The sequence below is a fragment of the Eutrigla gurnardus genome, assembly GCF_963514095.1.
Source record: "Eutrigla gurnardus genome assembly, chromosome: 19".
NCBI lineage: Eukaryota > Metazoa > Chordata > Actinopteri > Perciformes > Triglidae > Eutrigla > Eutrigla gurnardus.
The window spans coordinates 22,526,986-22,547,790 of NC_139930.1; the positions used below are offsets into that span (position 1 = coordinate 22,526,986).

A 20,805-nucleotide genomic window follows, 5' to 3' on the forward strand; every position below is an offset into this window, starting at 1 on the left:
CTCCGCCTGTATACGTAGAACCAAAATGGCCGCCGCGCGGCTCAGTTTCAGCACTGGGTTTTGTTTGGTTGGCTCAGCCCCGGGGGGGCGGGGCCGCCGCCGCAGGGCTCCAGTCACATGATCTGCGCGGACCCAGGCTGACCAATTCCAATATGGTGGCCAGCTTGGCAGGTCTACGGTTCCTGTTGATGATATTGTTGTTCGGCGGGATCAGGTACGGCGCCTGCAGCCAGGAAGCCCCGCTGGTTCTGGGGATACGACTGGAAGAGCCGGCGGGTCTGGTGTGCATGAAGGATCGGATCATCTCTGCGCCAGAAGGAGCCACGTTCGAGATCCGTCTGTTCGGGACCGAGCTGAATGGAAGCTGGCCGTGGGTTGCGTTCGCAGGGGCAGCTGGCGGGGCGGCCGGGGCGGTCGGGGACGCGCCCGACCCGTGCGGGCAGGAGTCCAACCGCCGCGAGTCCGCCTTCCAGGTGACGGGCGGATTCACGCCGGATGAGCGGTACGGCGGGCTGATAACGGTGCAGGTCCGGCGGAGGAGCGGCTCCGCGGGGGCGGCTGGCAGCGAGCAGACCCACCACCACCTGTGCGTGCTGAGCGGAGGCGAGTGGGCGACCGTGGGCCCGGACAGGCTGCGGGTCAACACCGGCACGGGTCTGCCGGCAGACCACATCCCGCCATGGGGTCTGGCCGTGCTCATAGTGGTGCTGCTGCTGGTCTGCGGGCTGCTGAGGACGGTGAACCTGAGCCTGCTGTGGCTGGACCCCGTGGAGCTCTACGTGCTGCACAGCTGCGGGTCCGAGGAGGAGAAGCGGGCCGCCAAGCGTCTGGAGCCCATCAGGAGGAGGGGCAACTTCCTGGTAACTTTCTGAGAAGTACTTTTACTCCAGTCGAAGTAGTAACACCACAGTACCGCGTTCAAAACTCTTACTGAGGTACCAGCGTCAAAGTACTAAACGTACTCATTATGCAGAGTAATATGTATTATAATCATTGCATTAATGTGTTCATTACATACACGTTGCAGCTTCTCTGCTTTGGAATCTATAATAGTATACATATACGACCCGATGATAAAGGATTTTATCGCACATCTTTTCGGAACCGTGATAATCGTGAATATGCTGTAAAAACCGTCTGGCTCGATGTCATGTTAGAGATATGAAAAAAATGTATTAAAATATATATATTTTTAAATGTATTTATCCTTTATTTAAACAGGGAGACCTCACAGTTAATGATAATCTTATTTAACTATTTTTTTTCACTGAAAAGGGAGTTAAATAAGTAGCATAAAATGAACTCCAGTAAAGTACTTACATTGTACTTACATTGTACTTACATGTAGTACTTCAGTAAATGTTACTTTCCACCACTGGGAAGTCACATGACAGCAGGCAGAGAACTAAGAACTTTTTTCCTTCTCCATCCCAGACGTGTTCCCTGCTCTTCCTGTCCGCCGTGGGACACTCGGTCCTCGGCGTCCTCCTGTACCGGGCGCTGGGCTCCGTCGTCTCCGCCGTCTTCACCAGCGGCTTCCTCATCTTCTTCGTGGCTGAGCTGGCGCCTCACATCCTGTGCTCCGGTTACGGGTTTCAGCTGGCGCCGGGTCTGACCTGGCTGGCCCAGGTCTGCCTGGTGGTCACCTGCCCCCTGTCCTGCCCTCTGGGGCTGATCCTGGACCTGGGCCTGAGGAGGGACATCAGCACCTGCGGGATCAGGGAGAGGGCCATGGAGATGATCCGCACAAGCGTCAACGATCCTTACAGGTAAGAAGTGGTGGACATCGGAATATGGCCGGGTTTCAAAGCGGCGTCTCATCCACGATGTTTCCTGTCCCAGTGAGTTTGTGAAGGAGGAGTTCAGCCGCGGGATGCTGCGCAGTAAGACGGTGGAGGACATCCTGACCCCCCTGAAGGACTGCTTCATGCTGCCAAGCTCCGCCGTCCTGGACTTCTCCACCATGTCTGAGATCATGCAGAGCGGCTACACCCGGGTTCCCATCTACGAGGAGGAGAGGTGGGTCCCCAGAGTCCTCTGTGCTCTTAGACCAGTGATTCTCACATGGGGGGTACTAGTACCCCAAGGGGTACTTTGGAATACTGCAGAGGGTACTTGAGATATATTTTATATTAATGAAAAAACAACATCTTAATCACAAGTCCTTAATATAATTATAACAATTTCAATAAAGATGTAAACATATTAGAAAGCCTTTTCTCATAAAATATACTTTATAATCTTGAAAATTAGTGATTTTGTTTGTTGTAAATTTGCCAGTTTAATCTCAGAGAATATCAGAATTATTTTTCATTCGTTTTCTTTTAATATTCCCTCCTCCCCCGGCTCTTTTTATTATGTATTACCTCCTTTTATTTAGTTTTTTTTTTTTTAAACTACAAAAAATGTTTGCACTGATGTTTTGGCTGAAAAAAAAAACATTTCTACCGGGAACTTTATTGATAAAAGTTTGAGAAACACTTTCTTAGACAACCAAAAGTTATTTTACTGATGAAAGAGTCAGTACATACAGAGTATAGTATATATAGTATTCTGAGGAGTACACTAATTCCAAGATTAAAGTTGTAAACTTAAAAAACAAAGAAGCATTCTCTGAGATTAAAGTGGTAAAATTACAAGGAAAGAAACACTCAAACATTCCTTTACTAGAGATTATAAAAGTCACACATTTGCTAGAAAGAAACTGAGTAACGTCACACATTTAGCCAATTTAGGATTCCGTTGCTCCGGAAACGGAGTTGTTCTCGTGGGAAGGTAATGACAGACTGAGCGAGGCTAAGGTCCTTAAAGATACATAAAAGTGTTTCATGTTCTTTTTGTCATGTTGTGAGGGTAATTAAAGCTACGGTAATATTTTTTTTTCAGGTCCAACATCGTGGAGATCCTCTACGTGAAAGACTTGGCTCTGGTGGACCCGGACGACTGCACCCCCATGACGACCATCACCAAGTTCTACAACCACCCGCTGCACTACGTCTTCAACGACACCAAGCTGGACGCCATGCTGGAGGAGTTCAAGAAAGGTGTCTATTGTGTGATTATTTCACATGTCAATATTTATTTGTTCCACTGTAATATCCAAACCTGCAGACACAGAGTGAAAGAATAAGCTTTATTGTAATTTCCCTCTTTCTATCAGGTAACTCTCACATGGCCATCGTCCAGAAGGTGAACAACGAGGGGGAGGGGGATCCGTTCTACGAGGTGCTGGGATTGGTCACGCTGGAGGACGTCATCGAGGAGATCATCAAGTCCGAGATCCTGGACGAGTCCGACGGCTACTGTAAGTTTGGTTATGGTAAAGGTGTTTGTTGAGCATCCCGTATGTTTGTAACGTAGCGCCTCCTCCTGTAGTGGACCGGAAAGTGAAGCGTCCTCTCGCCCCGCTGGAGATCCCTCTGGAGCCTCGCAGCGTCCCCGAGGAGTTTTCTCTCTTCAAGCCCCCCGAAGGAGAACCCAAGATCCGGACCTCGCCGCAACTCCTGCTGGCTACGCATCGCTTCCTGTCCAGAGGTCTGTGTGTGTGTGTGTGTGTGTGTGTGTGTGTGTGTGTGTGTGTGTGTGTGTGTGTGTGTGTGTGTGTGTGTGTGTGTGTGTGTGTGTGTGTGTGTGTGTGTGTGTGTGTGTGTGTGTGTGTGTGTGTGAACACATTCAGAAGGTTGTAATCTGCTGCCAAAATAGATGTTAGAGAAGAAAACTTTGACCTTTCACCCCCACCCTTCTTCCCTGCAGAGGTGTCTCACTTCAGCCCTGGACGCATGTCCGAGAAGGTCTTGTTCCACCTGCTCCGTCACCCCAGCGTCAACCAGGAAGTGCACTTTGACCCCACCAACCGGCTCAGCACGGGTCACTATCTGTACACCCGCAACCACCCGGTGGACTACTTCATCCTGCTGCTGCAGGTGAAATCTCCTCAATAACATTTCCAGGGGTAGTATTTCCCGTGTGGTTGTATGAGGTACTTCTACATGGTCAGTGTATTAGCTACTGTGGAACTGGACGGGAGAAAGTCATGTACTGCTGTGGACGTATTGACGACACCGAAAACTATCAGTATCAGTTGAAGTATTTGTTATATTTAGAATATTTTTACTGCGTTGCTGCCTTCACAAAAACATCATTTTGAATTACTGCATTTAACTTTAATGCATTGTTGTTTTTTAAATGCTTGTGTCCTGAAAGTATTTATTTTTTATATTTTTTTTTTATAAAACTTCAGGGAACTTTGTTTTTTATTATTGAAAATTGACAACTTTTTTTTTTTTTCTCGATGAATAACTCGCCGGCTAACTAACTATGCTGACACGTTTGTGTGTTGTGTTCAGGGTCGAGTGGAGGTGGAGATCGGCAAAGAGGGGCTGAAGTTTGAGAACGGAGCGTTTACGTACTACGGCGTTTCAGCGCTGACGCTTCCATCTTCAGGTGAGATCGAGAATGACGTTCACCCTAAAAACAGATTCTACATTTCCCGTGATTTTCTACACGAAGGTCGACGAACGCAGTCGACTCCATGAGATTTAATCAACAGTCAATTAACAATCAACTCTTTTATTCTGAGATGTTTCATCTGAGTTTTATTTGGGCGTTAGAAAATATTAATTGCACATATTCTTTAGACTGTGAACCTTTTTTACATAACATCCTCTAACTTTTCAAAAACTCTACAGCTGTTTTCATAATATTAAATATTAATTTTCATAAAAATATTTTACAGTAAACATTTATCTTAAATGTAAGATTCTTAACATGCAAATAATAATTTATATAAATCCTCTTAAATGTTAAAATATATATTTTTTTATTTTATCGAACCATCTGGCGGCATCTCTGCGGTCCACTAGATGGCACTCTGGGGTTGAGAATACCTGACTTAATTGACTATGAAAATTGTAATTGAGGGGGGAGGAGCCTCATCAGGCTGGCTCATCAGCTGTTAATGTCCCCCCAAACCCCGCCCCCCCCCCCTGGATAGGAGGAGTCATCACACGACGATGACGATGCAGTTTTCCACTATGTTTACATAACTGAGGTTTACATGAGTTGGCACATGGCTATAAAAAGAAGACCGCACCGCGGCATGAAGTGGCATGAAGGCAGATAATGTGCTGACTCTTTTTGTGTGTGTGTGTGCGTGTGTGTGTGCGTGCGTGTGTGTGCGTGTGTGTGTGTGTGCGTGCGTGTGTGTGTAGTGCACCAGTCTCCAGTGTCGACCCAGCGTCACTCTTCTCCCAGGGATCCCTTCGAGTCAGCAGAAGCTACAAGCCCGTCCAGCTATTGTCCCGACTACACCGTCCGGGCGCTCACCGACCTGCAGCTCATACGGGTATATATGTGTGTGTGTGTGTGTGCGTGTGTGTGTGTGTGTGTTCTCGGTCACTGTGGTCTCGTGGATGTATTATATGTGCTGAATTGATGTAAACGTGACAAAAACCAAGCCAGATATTTGGTCATTTTTAAATCTGTGATGTCATCAGGCCCTCTTTGAAGTGAAGCACTAAACCTGCAGCGTCTCTGTTGTGAGGAAACTCTGAACTGCGTTGTGTTCGGCAGGTGACCCGGCTCCAGTATATGAACGCTCTCATGGCGTCGCGGGTCGGTCAGAGTCCAGATCCTCCTGAGATCAAGATCCTGCCCAACAGTCAGACCAAACTGCTGAACGACAGGAACAACACACAGCAGGGTAGGTGTCCTCCAAACGCCCTCTCACCTCCGGGGGCGGCTCTGCGCCGACATTTATTACCCATGAATCACTGCAGACGTTTTCCTGCTGCACTTATCCTGTTTGCTCTCAGCTGAACTGAAGTAATTTTCTCTCTTTCTCTTTTTCCTGCTTGCCTCCTGTCATCTTCTCTGGCTGTCCAGATTTCCCCGTAAACTTTTCATTCTTTGATACCATTGAGAACTACTGTTAGGATTTTGTTCATTATTTTTTTTTGCATGAGGTAAATGAAATGCAGACACTGACGGCACACTCGGCCTCACACACACAAAAACAAACACTCCACGTCACCATTTAACCAGCCGTCCCATTGTGTCGTGTTTGTGATGCTTTGTAACCACTTTTGTTCATCCTGTCTCATCTTCACTTCCCTCTGTTGGGTCTGCAAACGGTGTAAACTTAATTTCATAGAATTTGGGGTAAACTAATGAAGTTTTAACAGATTATCTGTTTGGTTTAAATTTTAAAAAATGACCGAAAACCATAAAAATGCTGAATATCGGCACCGAAAACTGGTAGACCCCTGGTTTAAATATTTACAATCAGGGGACTATTTTCAGCGGCGGATGAATCCACCTTTGGTGCTAGTGAGCATAAATTCTGAAGCAGAAATGAAGTTCAGAATCAGAGCAGAAGACCTCCATCATGTTTGTGTTGCATCACCTCAACCTGCAATAACACAAAAATATGTTGACAGGACGCCGCGAAAGAGACGAGAAGCAGCCTTGGAAAGAAAACACAATTAGTGCAAAACTGTAAATAATCCCAATGTGTTTTAATGATATTTGTTGAAACACAGACGTGAACTAACGTTGTCAATCTCAACTGGAGTTCGTTGAAGGCTGCTAAAACAACTCCCTTCCAAATCTGTTGATAGAAGGCTCTGTTTTTATTGTTATTAGAATCGTTAAAAAGTCAATGGGGTTTTGAATGAGGTTTTCCAGCTGCTGAAGCAGCACCAGACTCCCACTTCTTCTTCTGTCCCCTAAACTCCGGCTCTTCTTCTACTTCCTCTCTCTTGTGCCGTCTTGTCACGTTTGTCGATGATTGCGTCGTTGTGATGTCATCACCCCTCACTCACCCCAGCTCTCCTTCTCATTGGTCGGGCTCCACAGGTGGCAGTAGCGCCCAGGAGAGCTCCACAGAAGAGGAGGCTCATGGGTAGTGCGGCTCTGACCTGCTCAAAACAAAGTAGAGATTTTGTTGTTGTTTGTTTTTAATGCTGAATCATCTATGGCTGGAACGTAGTTATCAGACAAGACTGGAGTGAGAGTGATTGTTTTTATTATATTCTGTAGATCCACGTCTCACCTCCATCCTCATTCCTTATTTCTCATTGCAATTATTATTTCATGCTGTTTTATACACTTTGGACTATATTGTTTATTGTATTTACATGTGATTTGTATATATAAAAATATATATATATACACACACACATAAATTCATTTTATTTGAATTTGGCGGTGCCTTTTCTTCCAGGTTCGTTAAACTCTGCATCGTCATGATTCCTTACTTTTGTCTGTCTGACTGCCAAAGCTCTGTGTGTGTGCGTGTGTGTGTGTGTGTGTGTGTGCGTGTGTGTGTGTGTGTGTGTGTGTGTGTGTGTGTGAGATCCGTCCATTTGAGACTAAAAAGGAAGTTGGTTAAAAGCAGATTTGCACATTAACGTGCACTGTTAGCATTGAGCTATTCTACAGGCTGTAAGACACATCCACGTTTTTAATTCGCCTCACATAACATTTCATTTTTTGGTTACTTCATACTTTAAATATTAATTTAGAAAGTGAGGACTTCCAACATGTAACCAAAGTTAGTTAGTTTTTTATTGGTGCGACAGCGCAGTAGTCTGCTTTACAGTAAAATATTTAGTGACACTGCAGGGCACAGCAGCAGTTGAAGCCGAGTAACGACCGAACATTAAAAACAAGTATTGAATGTCGGATAAAAATCAAACACTATTTATTCGCAATCGACAATTTGGGCTTTTTAGCTTCAAAATGATAAAAAAGATGAAAAGAGCAGTCGATTGACAGAATCAGCGGCTGTTTGGATCAATATATATTTATCGTTTTGCTGGTCGGATAAAACAAGATGTTGGAACGATGACGGCAAAGCGATTATGTCACTTTTTTCCCCAAGAAAACAATCATTCACTAAAGATAAAAATATGTTTCTTAAAGTAAAGTATTGATGAGGGTATCTGTACCAAACCTCAAGTATTATATCATCATTCCTAATGAACCGATGCCCAGCCCTTCTGCTTAGATGGTCTGCAGGAAATTAAATGATATTTTTGATAATTAATTAATTATTTAAAGTCAATTTTTCAACTGATTTCTATCGTATTGTTTTCTGAACATCTTTTGTCCGAGAAAACAAGACATTTGAAGACACCGTGATCGGCTACATGGTTGTGCATAAAAAAATCATTCTCAGATTAATAGTTAATGAATATAATTGTTGCTTAGATTTACAAAATAACACCTAATAACTATACCCATAGCCTATTAAAAATGTAATGAATCATTAATTATTCGCAAACGTGATTCAAACAGAAGGAAGTGCTGTAGTTAGTGGGGACTATTTCCTGTGGAGGATTAATCCACATTTGGTGCTGTAGTGAGTATACAAATTCAATTTTGAGGGATTCAGGCCACATTTTGGATAAATCAATTATTGTTTTTTCTAATTTTTTCTTTTAAATTAAGTTTTTTCATTAATTATCCCCTTATGATCCTATTAAAAATGACTTATATAAACATACAAAACGTTACTCAAACACTAAATAGTGCATGTAGTGGGGGCTATTTTCTGCGGCGGATTAATCCAGTGGCTGGTATTTAAATGGTAATGAAGGAACACGTCACGCAGAGCAACAGTGAGGCTCATTAACACAAAACGTTGCTCTGTGGCTCACAGGAAGTAGATTTATTTTGGAGATCAAGTTACGATCTCTTCATTCCAGTTCATGTTAGTTTTATCGGCCTGTCTGTGACAAACAAACGACACGACAAAATTACTTTGTCCACCATTTCTTACAGTGTAGGACATTTGCTCACAGCCAGTATGAAGAGACCGATAATACTCTCTTTCTCACATACAGTACACACAGTATGACATGCAAGTATTGTGTTACATTTAGGCGAGAAACCCGAACCGTGAAGCAGCAGCAGGGTTGTTTAGGACGGTTCTGTGTTACATCAGCACCCTGTCTGTCTCTTTTGTGTGTGTTTGATTTATTCAGTGTTGTCTTCATTGCCATATTCCAGGAGAAATTGTTGTGATTCTGAGTAAATATAGCTGTTTACTTATATTTTGTTTTGTTGTAAGAAGTTTGAATGTAAAAAGATAATCGTTGCTTTGTACTAATTGAGAGAAATGTTGGGTTGAAGAAGCGTGTTTAATATATAACTGCATAGATAAAGTATCATTTGAGGATCTAGTTTATAGGTAATCAGTTTTCAGGTACAATAACGCTGTAAATGCAGACGTTATTGAGAGCTACACAGTTAAAGCAATTCCTCTTTCTGTCCAGGTTACATTTGTATAGAACTTCTCTTCTTCATTTTTCGAATGCTGCCATTTTTTGGGTGCATTGAGAGACTCCATTACATTTAACACTTTCAATAATCAAGTTTCTTAGGAAATAAACTCAACTCTGTTCTAAAATGGGTTATTTTGTTTGTCACTTCTATTCCCACACCGACATAACCTCCTGTGTCACAAGACATGAGTTTATTAAGATATGAACTGTGTGTATATGTATGTATGTCAAAATGAGTAATAGTATAGTATGTCCCAAACTGACTTTTTCCATTACTTATTTTAGCATACTATAGTGACATTTTTTCGACATGATATATTATGATTTTTTTTACTTTTTAGACATTTTTACATTTATGACTTTTTTTCGTGACTTTTCTGACATGCTATGTTATTACTTTTCATGACTAGTATAGAATCTCGAAAAAGTCATGAAAAAAGTAATAATATAGCATGTCAAAAAAGTAATGAAAAAAGTCATAGTATGTCGAAAAAAGTAATGAACTAAGTCATAGTATAGAATGTCAAGAAAGTTGAAAAAGTCATGAAAAAAAGTCATAATAAACATAAAAATGTCTAAAAATAAAAAGTAAAAATATAATATAGCATGTCAAAATATGAAATATAAATGAAAAAAGTCATAGTATATCAAGAAAGTCACGAAGAAAAGTCATAATATAGCGTGTCAAAAGTCATAGTATGTAAAAAAAAAAGTAATGAAAAAGTAATAGCATAGCATGTCGAAAAAGTAATGATAAACAAAAAAATGTCTAAAAATAAAAGGAAAAAGTAATAACATAGCATGTTGAAAATGATATGAGTGATTTTTATGACTCTTTAACAATTTTAAATATTTTTTTATTAATATATTCTGACTGACTTTTTCGTGAATTTTCGACATGACCTTTTTTTAACAATATGATCAAGGCTTTTTTTTTAAAGATAATTTTCTTGCATAGACACCTTTGTATTTAGCGGTGGATAGAGAGGAAACATGGGAGAGAGAGGGGGTGTGACATGTATCAAAGGATCTCCAGCCGGGATTCGAACCTGAGGCTGCTGCATATATGCAGACATGGGTAAATGGCATTCACTCTAACCACTCAACCACCTGCCTGCCATGAATAAGCCTTTTTATGACTGTTTTGGACTCACTACACTCAGATTTTGATTGACACGCGATATAGAAGCATATGTTAGGACTTTTACATCATTTTTACAACATTTTATGAATTTTGTCGATTTTTCACTTTTTTTTCGACATGCTATAGTATGACTTTTTTTTTTCCTGAAAAAATTGATCATGGCTTTTTATGGCTGTTTTGGACTCACTACACTGAGACTTGGTGCATCAAGCGAGATGAGCGATTTTTATGACTCTTTAACAATTTTAAATATTTTTTTATGAATATATTCTGACTGACTTTTTCGTGAATTTTCGACATGCTATAGGATGACCTTTTAATAATGGTAATAATAATGGTAAAAATGTCTAAAAAAAAGTCACAATATAGTAAGTAATAACAGCATGTTGAAGAAGTCATGATAAAAATGTAGAGAAAAAAAAAAAGTTACAAAAATCATAATATATAGCATGTCAAAAAAGTAATGAAAGAAGTCATAGTATGTCGAAAAAGTTAAAAAAAAATCATAAAATAGCATGCCGAAAAAAAGTAATAACATAGCATGTCGGAAGGCATGATATGTAAAGTCCAGTCATAAACATAAAAATGTCTTAAAAAAAAAAAAATCACAATATAGAATGTTGTAAAATGTCATGAAAAAAGTGGGTCATAGTACATTTGTAGTAGTAGTTAGCCAGGAAATGTTTTTATTTGTGCCACTTCCTGTTATGGAAAATCACATCGTATTTTCATACTTAACCTTTGTGGTTGTTAGATGCACAACTTGCACATTTTCCTTTACATCATACTGATCACTAATAACACCACTTTGACTGCCTCCCATATTCCCCTCTGAGATTCAGCAGAAGTATGACATATAAACCCACACAACACTTTGTTTTCCAGGTGCATTTATAAACAAATTTCACTTCCCTCAACTAAGTGACTAACCAACTAACAAACTAACTGACTGACTGGCTCTCGATACTTCCTGCAAACTACAGGGGGGGAAACTATTTTTTTTTTTTCTGGGTCAAATGAGCTGGTATTTACCAGAAGACACATGCAACCAAAACCACAGAAAAATCACCTGCAGCAGTTCTTAAAAAAATTTAGAAAACGAAAAAAAAAAAAAAGTAAATCACATTTTAAAATTCTTGCAGAGATGTCGTTAGGCTGAATGTTTTTAAAGGGATTTATAATCGGCTAAAGATGTGATGTTAAATATGATATAAGAACACAAATCCTAAGGCTTCTTAAAGGAGACATTAACACCAGTAATTAAGGGGTCATCCCCATATTCACAGTGTCTTATACTCGACATAAACATTATAAGTGATTATCTCTTCATGGTTCAAAATCCAAATGAATGCAGGGAGACGGACGTTTCAAATGCGGTTTCAATGGTAATATTCACTGAGGCACTGGAGATGTTAACATCTACGTGAGTGTTTGTAGCTTCCTCTGGGTCTGACGTCAGGGGAAAGTCAAGTGTAGGTGGCTTTTAACCACAGGGGGGGGGACCCCATCGCAAGGTCACATCGATGAATCATATTCAGATATAATCCTGTAGCAGCTTTAGATTTAAAGAGCCATGTTCCCCAGCTTCATATCCTGTTGTATGACACATTAACAAGACAATTTGAAGGCCTTCATTTATCCTCAGCAATGTTTTTAACACCACATTTTATAGACATATAAAAATATGTAAAACATGTAGGGGTTTGGGGGAAATACAGAGATGCAAAATATCCATATTTTATTATATCAATTATTAATATTGCTAATACAAATAAAACCTTTTTTGGTAACAGTTGCTTCTTCAGTCCACTAGAGGGAGCTGAGTTTAAAAAAACAACTGAAATGAGATGAACAATGTGCAAACTTTATCTTAATAAAACGGACAAACTGCATCATTTCAGATAAAAAAATTCCCCTAAAACACGTTTCAGTATATTCTGATAATTTACTTCAGTAAAAGTACTAATACCACACTGGGAAAATACGGCATGACAAGTAAAGGTGCTGCATTCAAAACCGTACTGAAGTAAATGTTTATTATATCTGATGTTCTGCATTAATATTCCTGCTGCACTAATGTGTCTTTAACTAGTTTAATCTGCAGCGATGTGACATATTCTATACGATGTCATCCATCCTGTGAGAACCTCATATCTAAAGCTACAGGACAATATTTACCACTGAGATGTAGTAAAAGTACAAAATAACATTACATGGAAATACTCTCAAGTACAAGTACCTGGAATTCATACTGAAAGCCAGATGAGGGTACAACAGGAACTGGATTATTTCCTCTCGCAAACTGCTTTCATGCATTCGTCTTCATCACCACAACACGTTTTACTTGTTGGGTAATATTCTCTGAGCGGTATTAGGTGGCGAGTGCGTTTCTCACTATTTCCACTGGTTGAACGGAGTCTGAGCCTGATGCTCGATGTCATCATCATCTGTGTGTGAGGCGACCGCCTCCATCCAGGAAGCCATGAGGCAGTAAAGAGACACGGCGAGACGGGGATTCTCAGTCAACCTGCAGGTGGGACGAGGCTATCAACTGGAAGCGCCTCATCGTTCTTTAATATATCCGGACGATGAGTAAGTTCGAACTGTCTCAAGCTTTAGAAGGGTAAGTTGTTTCTGCTTAAACTTACAGTGAAAAACAAAGAAAAGGTTTAGGTTTAGAACATGAATATAAAAATATTATCGTCTATCAGCCCAAGTGAAGCTGACAAGCGGAATTCAGACGGCGTTACATCCTCCCTAAAAAAGGGAAGAGCTGTCTGTCTGACATGTTTCACTTCTCTGCTGGACAAAACATGGCAAAAATCCAGAAACATCAAATATAACATTTTACTGCTCCATCAATACGAGTACATTTCAATGATACATACTTTGGTCTTGATTAATGGACCCTTGCAACTGAAATTTAAATAAACAATAATTTATTCGGTATATATTTAATGTATACATTTTTTGATTAATTTCAGATCACCCGACTTAGATCGGACAGGATTTGAATCCTGCTGCTTTAACATGACGGTAAGATGAATTATTATTTATTACTTTACTCCATGTATTCTCACTTCAGACATCCTAATCTGAGATTATCAAGAAGTATGTGAGGTGAAATACATATATTTAACATTGTTTTAACAGTCAAACCCTTTAATATTGGAAGTCTGCTGGATTGTCTATGGATGGACATGTTTAAACATGTCCATCCATTGTCTGGACATGTTTAAACATGGAGACATGGATTAAACATGTATCCGACATAAATGATAGCTTCGGCTACTTAATCTGACATGTTCTACATGCTAAAGTGCATCATTTAAGACAATATTAAAGAAATAAATCATCTTACTTTTACTTCTCAATGCCACATTTTTTATGCCATGAATGATAATTTGAGTCCTGGTTGAAAAACATGAAATGTAGAAGCGTAACTTATTGATATGATCTTAAATTTGACTGGGAGGAAAAAGGGAAACTCTATCGGTGGTTGAATGTGTGTAATTCTAGGGCTAAGATGACAGGAAACACCTGCAGGAGGACATGACATCATGGTTTCTGTGTGTGTGTGCGCAGGATGTTGAGGAGAAGGTCTATAGACTTGACGAGGGCCTGGACATGGTGGTTTCCCACAACCCCAAGACCCTGAAGTCTGTCGCCAACCTGCTGCTGACGGCGACCTGGATGAAGAAGTCGCTAACTGGCCGTGGCAGGCAGCTCCGAGACGATGACCTCTGCAGCGCCATCATGGAGAGCCTGGTGATCGGTGGGTACCGATCAATTTCAATTTCAACCAATAATGTTTTAATCAGGGAGGCGTGTGCTACATTCTGAGCCCGCCCACTTGTTAGTGGTCCAATCAAATGCAAAGGACGGACCGAGAACGGACAAGCCGAACCCCGGCTCTAGAAAGAGCCAATTCGTAGTTCTCCTACACGCTTGGCACACGGGAGAAGTTTCAGTTGGTTGTAATCTGCAACGTCACCACGAGATGGCGCCAGATCCCAACCTTTAAAAGCTTTTAACTGTTATTTTGGCGGTCCCCGTGGATATGAGCGGTTGCGTTTCCGAGCACCAGAGTCCCTTTAGAAAACCTCTGATTTTACTGCAGCTCCATGTCTGTTCTGATTTGGCGCATCCGTGTCTCCACAGAAACAGTCGTCAAGACTACGGAGCGCTCGGCCGCGGGGATGAAGCGGATATTCCAGCGTGTCAGCAGCGAGAGTCTGTGGAGTCTGTGCGATAGTTCGCACAAAGACATCATCCGCAACTCAGGAGAGTTAAAGCTGGAGGCCGCCACTCTGAAGGGAGGAAACTACGATGGAAAAGGTACCGACAAGTACATATGATTGTACTTGACTCAAGTATTTCAACTTTGTGGTACTTCTATTTCGCTACATAGCAGAAGGAAATGTTTCTCTTCTCTTCTCACTAATGAATAAACATAACATTCAATGATAACATAAAACTGTAAAGGAGCCATTCTGCATAATTAGTCCTTTTTTCTTTTGATAGTTTAAGTACATTTTGCTGATAATACTTCCATTTGGTATTTTTACTTTTACTTCCACGGTTGAGACCAAAAAAAAAAAAAAAGTCCTCCAACCTTCAAATGAACATTAAAATCATATTTTCTGTCTCTCTTTTACCGAATTAGTGAATTTTAAAGTGTCGCGGTACGTCACTGCCTGCATCGCCCCGGGAGACAGTCAGAGCGTCCTGCTGTCCCTCACCAACACGCTGCACATCTCCTGCTCTATGAAGGACGGCAAAGCTGTGTTGAGCCTGGAGGTCACACACACACACACACACACACACACACACACACACACACACACACACACACTTTTTTTATCTTATAAAACTGACCATCTAATAATTCTAATTTTACCTCATACTTCAAACTTTTCATCTAATTTTAGTTTTTTTTTTTTTACCCAATAATTGTAACTTTCATCTCATAATTTAGAATTTTTATCTCATAAATTTGACTTTTCATCTCATTGTTTTGAATTTTTAGCTCATAATTGTAACTTTCGTCTCAAAAATGTAATCTTTTACTTATTATTCAAACTTGGACCTCATACTTCTGACATTAAATCTCATAATTCTGATTTAACTCATAATTTATACTTTTTTCTTTTAAATTTGACTTTTGTGAAGATTTCCCTTATGAGCATTTTAATTTATTTTTAATATCTTAATGTTTTTGCTGTTTGAACTGTGTTTCCATACATCAGATACTTATTCTGAGGTGTTTTCTCTGCCTTGTCATAGGAATGCTGTGGTCAGAAATTAAAAAATATCAGCGACGATGAAAACATGGACCGTTTCCTGTTCTTCAGGACGACCTCGTCATTCAATCTGAACACCTTTGAGTCCGTTTTGTGTCGCGGCTGGTTCATCAGCACTTCGTACGAGGGTGAAAACCAGCCGGTGGAGATGTGCAAAGTGGACGCCATCAACCGTCTCAAATGCTTTAACTTAAATGAATGATGCTTTTCAACGGTTTGAATGTTTCCAGAATTATGCTGGTGTTTTACCTTTATCGTGCCTGACCACTAGATGGAGCAGTTGTCTGTGAGGTTCAACGAGTCTGCAAAGCTGATGATGATTCACTAAAGATAGTTTTTACTTTATATCATTTTCATTTGCTGACAAAATGATTTGTCCAAATTGAATGTTTTCCTTTAGAGAAAGTAGTAACAGGATATTCCTAAAAGTTTTCAATGTATTTCTCGAGATATGTGAAACAAGTAACATGAATATTTTGTGTATTTGTTTGTGTGTTTGTTTCCATGTTTTTTTTTTTACAAATCCTGTATTACATTAAATCCTACATTATTATTGTCCCGATTTTCTGCTTCCAGTATTACGTTGTCAAATCATCTAACTATGAAATTTAAAGTAAAACATTCTGAGATATTAATTCTAAATTATGAGAAGAAAAGTTGTAATCCATGAGATAAAAAGTAAGAATTATTAAATAAAGAGCCAAACTTTTAGGATACAAAGCTTCTAGTTAATAGTAATTAGAAAAGGTTATTAGAGAAAGCAAAATGTCAGAGTTTTGACAAAAAGTAACTTTTGAGATAAAAAAAAGTCCCTCCTACAAAACGATGTTCTCGTATAAATTATATTTTGCCGCTTCAGAGTGTTTTTAAAAAGTTTTAAACACGTTAACAAGCACAGCAAAACAAAAAAGACACTACAACAAAAACTACTAGATTACTTTACGAGTAAAAAAAACTATATGGTGGTTTGGCTTGAGATGACCAGGAAATTTAAACAAAACAAAAACACAGCAAAAATACTTTGTAACGTTCAGGCAACCAAAGTCGTTTTAGACAGGACACGAACAGTGGTCTCCTGGGTGAAAGTCATTTCAAACTGAACTTCAAATTAAATTCACAACAAAGTACCGGAAACATAACTCACAATGAGGTTTTGTTTTGTGGGAACAAGATTTTTAGAAGACAAACGAAAGTGTTTTCACTGCCAAGGCTTCAAATAAACAGCTTGGTCAGCGTTTGTTTGTGACACACACAGGACTTTCACCCAGGAGACCACTGTCTGTGTCCCTTAATCTAAAAGGAAACGTTGACCTTTTTTGTTACGTGTCACGTGACTCGTCTGTCACATCAAAGTGCTTTTATTGGACCTAACTTTAATGTTAAAAGCATTACGCATGTAAAATGGCGTCACTGACACGATAAAGCGACGCTAGGTGCATATTTCGCCATAATCTGTTATTCCCTCCACAGCTGTACATAACCGGCTCCACTTCTGCCTGTGAGGTTCAACAACAACATCGTTGAGTGACTTCGTGTAGGACGGCGACTTCCTCTGTTGGCGACACATCTACAGAAACATGCATGAAGGCCTGTAATCTGAATTTCACAGCGTCCCTCTGAATTAAATGTCAATCTGCTCTCACACAAAACACAAAGACAGACTTAGAGGAGCTCGGCCAATCGGATGCGGCTGAGAGGAAGCCCGCTTCTTCTCATTGGCACATGCTGCTCGGGTTTGCATGGCGACACCTCGGGCTGTTTCCTCGACTCGACTGCACCGTCGATGACGGATGCTGAGCTCCGCTCCGCGGCGCACGATCACGGTTGTGATGCGCATTTAACTTTAAAAGGAGGTAAAATGGTGGAGAGGTCAGGAGACGGAGGGGAAACATATCGGAGCGTGCACTGTGCCTGTCGGAGCATGCACGGTGCTTCATCTGGCAGCCTCAACCCAAAACCAGTTTCTATCATTTATTGGAACATGAAAATCTTCACAAGAGTCTTCCTCCAATTTCAGTTATTGCCTAAGATGTGAAAAAATAAAAATAAAAAATCACATGTCAGCGTGTGTGGCAGACAGTCCTGTGTGTGTGTGTGTGTGTGTGTGTGGCAGACAGTCCTGTGTGTGTGTGTGTGTGTGTGTGTGTGCATACATGCATCTGAAATCACGAGAATAACTTAAATCACGTCGCTGAAACTGCACTCAAACACTCACGTGTGCAGGAGTGCATGACCAGTAGTGAACCTATTGTCGTGTGTGTGTGTGTGTGTGTGTGTGTGTGTGTGTGTGTCTCCCTCTGCCGTGCACATTCCCGGCACATGGCAACAGAAGCTAAATATAGCCCCGGCAGCAGCCCGGCCTCACAGCGGGATCATGCTTCCTCCTGCTAACGTAGAAACCCTCCCCGCCGCTGCCGTCCCCGTTTCTCTGCTTCCTACAAACATGGGTTCCTCTGGTGCACCTCTCCCCCCTCCCCCTCCTTTTCTTTCTCTTCTAAGCCCCCCTTCAACCCCTTTTTGTAACTTTCCCCTCCATCATTCTCCCTCTCTGCAGATACTCTCCTTCTGCACCTTTTCCCCTCTGGATTTCAGCTGCAGCTCTTCTGTGACCTGATTGTCTTTTTGTCTTATTTTGTATTTGTTGTCGCTCCACACAAACAACCAGATCGCTTTGACCCAAATACAGGAACACACGAGCAGCCTGATATCCGACAGAACTGTCTCTACTGTTTCTGCGACGTATCCGTGACAATTGATTTCCGATCACTAGAGCCCAACGTATCCGCCTGAATCTAACACGGCAACCTTTTCAACATAACACGTAATGGTAGAATTACTTTCAGGTCGTTTACACGACAATGGGGTTTCCTAGGGCTGCAAACTAAAACTATTTGAAACCTGGTTCCAAAAAGAGATCTATTGAATTCGCAACTCCAGCGTTGGCGAGTAAAACAGCAAAACCGGTCCCCGTGGAAACGGTGATGTCATGGCCCCACTCCTAACACGCATTACGTCTAGAAGACATGAAAGAAAACCAAATTGTGTTTGTGTCGTTGTCTCTGATAAATGTATTTTACGCTCCTCCAACAAAGTGTAGCTTTGCTGCACCGTTACTGTGATCAGAGATGGATTATTCTCTTTGGAAAGCCACCTACTGGCCTGGCATGAACACTGCAGCGTTTTAGCGTTGTTTTAGCGGCTGGTTCTCAAAACAATGTCGTCTAAATAAGGAACTTTTTAAGAGTGCAAAGGGAACACAAAAGGGAAAACGTTCCCGTTTTCAGGAGACCGCTGTCCTAACGTAGCCTTAGTCGACAGTGTTGCCATGGCAACATATTTTTTGAGATTAAGTTAAAGGAGAAAGTCTACAAGGGAAAAGGATTCGTTTGGGAGTCAAGAAAGAAGACTTTCACCCAGGAGGCAGCTGTTCGTGTCCCATGTGAAAACAAGTAGTTCTGTTGCCTAAACATAACCAAGTACTTCTGAGGGTTTATATTTTGTTTTGTTTCCAAGTCCTACTTTTTTAAAGCCAAATTCTTTAGCTAAAATATATCATTTTTAATTGTATTATTTATCTTCATCTTACTCTTATTTTGTGTCACTTTCTATGGTGTTTATGACTCTGCTATGACTTGGTGATATTCCTATATTTTGTTAGGATACATGCAGGTTTTTTGGGCTATTTCAATGGTATAATTTTGCCTGATGTTATGTTGCATACAGCTGGGCAATACAATGATATATTAATATTGTTACGTGGCTCTAGATATCGTAATGTCATACGTGTTCTCCTGGTTTTTAAGTCTAAAACGGTGTGATATCAGTTTTTCCCCATATCCCCAGCCCTTATGTTGTATATAAGTGACATAGATAGAGAGCGACGGACCCGAGTATTTCTCATATTTATAGAAGTCAGCGGTGCGACCGAGCCTCGCGTGATAGTGATGGACTGCTGGGAGCATATGCGCTATAATCCGGCCTTGAATTGGCTCGCTGCCTCGTGAGGTATTACATCGCTCACAGGCTGCATCAGTCCCACTGTTCACATGTGCACGCTCGTTGCACACATTAGCGCCGCGCTGCCCCGGGAGGCGAGGCTGGGGTTTGAGCGGGGATGAGAGGTCACCGCGGACAGAGAGCCAATTCAGCCTTCCTGCCAGGAGACGAAACACATCGATGGTGGAGGAACATTCGCAGGGGATGCCGGTTTCCTGCTGGACTAGGAACGAAGTGAAAACGTCATCGATAATAGTTGAAATCTCATCAAGTGCAGCTACGATTGTTAATCAGCCACTATGATGCAGCAGTTTCAACATCCGAACGCCTCCTGTGACTTTTTATTGGCTGACTGAAAGGAGGCGGGACCACAGACCGGATGTGGTCATCGTGAAGTCACCTCCACTAAAGAGACATTTCCCTCCGACATTTCTCAGAGATTTAATTCATGAAACAAATATTGGAGAAATGATTTTGAATGAAACCATTAATACATTATGGTCTTTGTAATAAAGGTTTTTTATAGCATCCACAATAAACACAAACACATGCTAATGTGTGAATGTATAAACATAGATGTGAATCATTTGTGAATTGCATAACACTTTTTTTTTTGGCAATATGTGAAAAGTCTGCAGCTCCACCCACATTGTTTTACACTGATGTAACACATGGGGAAAGTACACTGCACAAGGGAAGAATTTGACCTGCTAGGTGGCGCTAGAGGAAAGGCCAGGCGATCGCCAACATCTTCAGAATCAGTCACCTGGGAACCATGAACGTCTGCACCAAATAGTGTGCCAATCTATCACATAGTTGCTGAGATTATCCCGTGTGGAACAAAGTGGTGGACTGAAAAACCCAATACTGATCCTTAGAGCTGAACAGATTTCTTACATCAATAAGATGTTTGTTGGCTCCGTTTGACCCTCAGCCTCGAAACCTAGTGCACAGAGGACAGAGAGTCTAAATGTTCTCTTTGGAAACCGTGGAAACACCATCATAAAAACGCTGGTTATATTTATATGTTTTACACACTACTGTGCAAAATATCCTGGACCTCAAACAAAAGACT

The 20,805-nt window shown here is 41.0% G+C and overlaps 2 protein-coding genes and 1 long non-coding RNA gene across 6 annotated transcripts in view; 2 read left to right on the forward strand and 1 right to left on the reverse strand.

Moving 5' to 3' along the window:
* On the forward strand, positions 1 to 9,428 carry cnnm3 (cyclin and CBS domain divalent metal cation transport mediator 3). 2 transcript variants are annotated; one of them, XM_084036084.1, is made up of 11 exons: positions 1 to 860; positions 1,435 to 1,769; positions 1,843 to 2,019; positions 2,887 to 3,044; positions 3,161 to 3,304; positions 3,376 to 3,534; positions 3,754 to 3,923; positions 4,347 to 4,443; positions 5,211 to 5,344; positions 5,572 to 5,701; positions 5,884 to 5,963. In XM_084036084.1, exons 1-11 carry the CDS (start codon positions 153 to 155, stop codon positions 5,931 to 5,933), a joined length of 2,262 nt encoding a protein of 753 aa, XP_083892210.1. In that variant the 5' UTR covers positions 1 to 152; the 3' UTR covers positions 5,934 to 5,963. The 2 variants fall into 2 exon arrangements, with proteins under 2 accessions (XP_083892210.1, XP_083892209.1); XM_084036083.1 differs by lacking the exon at positions 5,884 to 5,963 and adding an exon at positions 6,856 to 9,428 and having other exon boundaries at positions 2 to 860.
* The window catches only part of LOC311030392, a 16,726-nt gene continuing 1,891 nt past the window's right edge, over positions 5,971 to 20,805 (reverse strand). For both annotated transcript variants that reach the window (XR_014598973.1, XR_014598974.1), the window contains exons 2-3: positions 15,090 to 15,225; positions 5,971 to 6,917 (exon numbers count right to left, since the gene is read on the reverse strand). This is a non-coding gene — a long non-coding RNA (uncharacterized lncRNA). The remainder of the gene's footprint in view (positions 6,918 to 15,089; positions 15,226 to 20,805) is intronic.
* il1b (interleukin 1, beta) overlaps positions 12,424 to 20,805 on the forward strand; it is a 17,127-nt gene continuing 8,745 nt past the window's right edge. The window contains exons 1-6 of one of the 2 annotated variants that reach the window (XM_084036109.1): positions 12,431 to 13,054; positions 13,416 to 13,467; positions 14,017 to 14,206; positions 14,593 to 14,769; positions 15,098 to 15,231; positions 15,718 to 16,290. In XM_084036109.1, coding sequence (XP_083892235.1) covers positions 13,020 to 13,054; positions 13,416 to 13,467; positions 14,017 to 14,206; positions 14,593 to 14,769; positions 15,098 to 15,231; positions 15,718 to 15,936 — 807 coding nt within the window. In that variant the 5' untranslated portion in view covers positions 12,431 to 13,019 and the 3' untranslated portion in view covers positions 15,937 to 16,290. Of the gene's footprint in view, positions 13,055 to 13,415; positions 13,468 to 14,016; positions 14,207 to 14,592; positions 14,770 to 15,097; positions 15,232 to 15,717; positions 16,291 to 20,805 lie in introns of those variants that run through there. The other variant, XM_084036110.1, reaches the window with a different exon arrangement.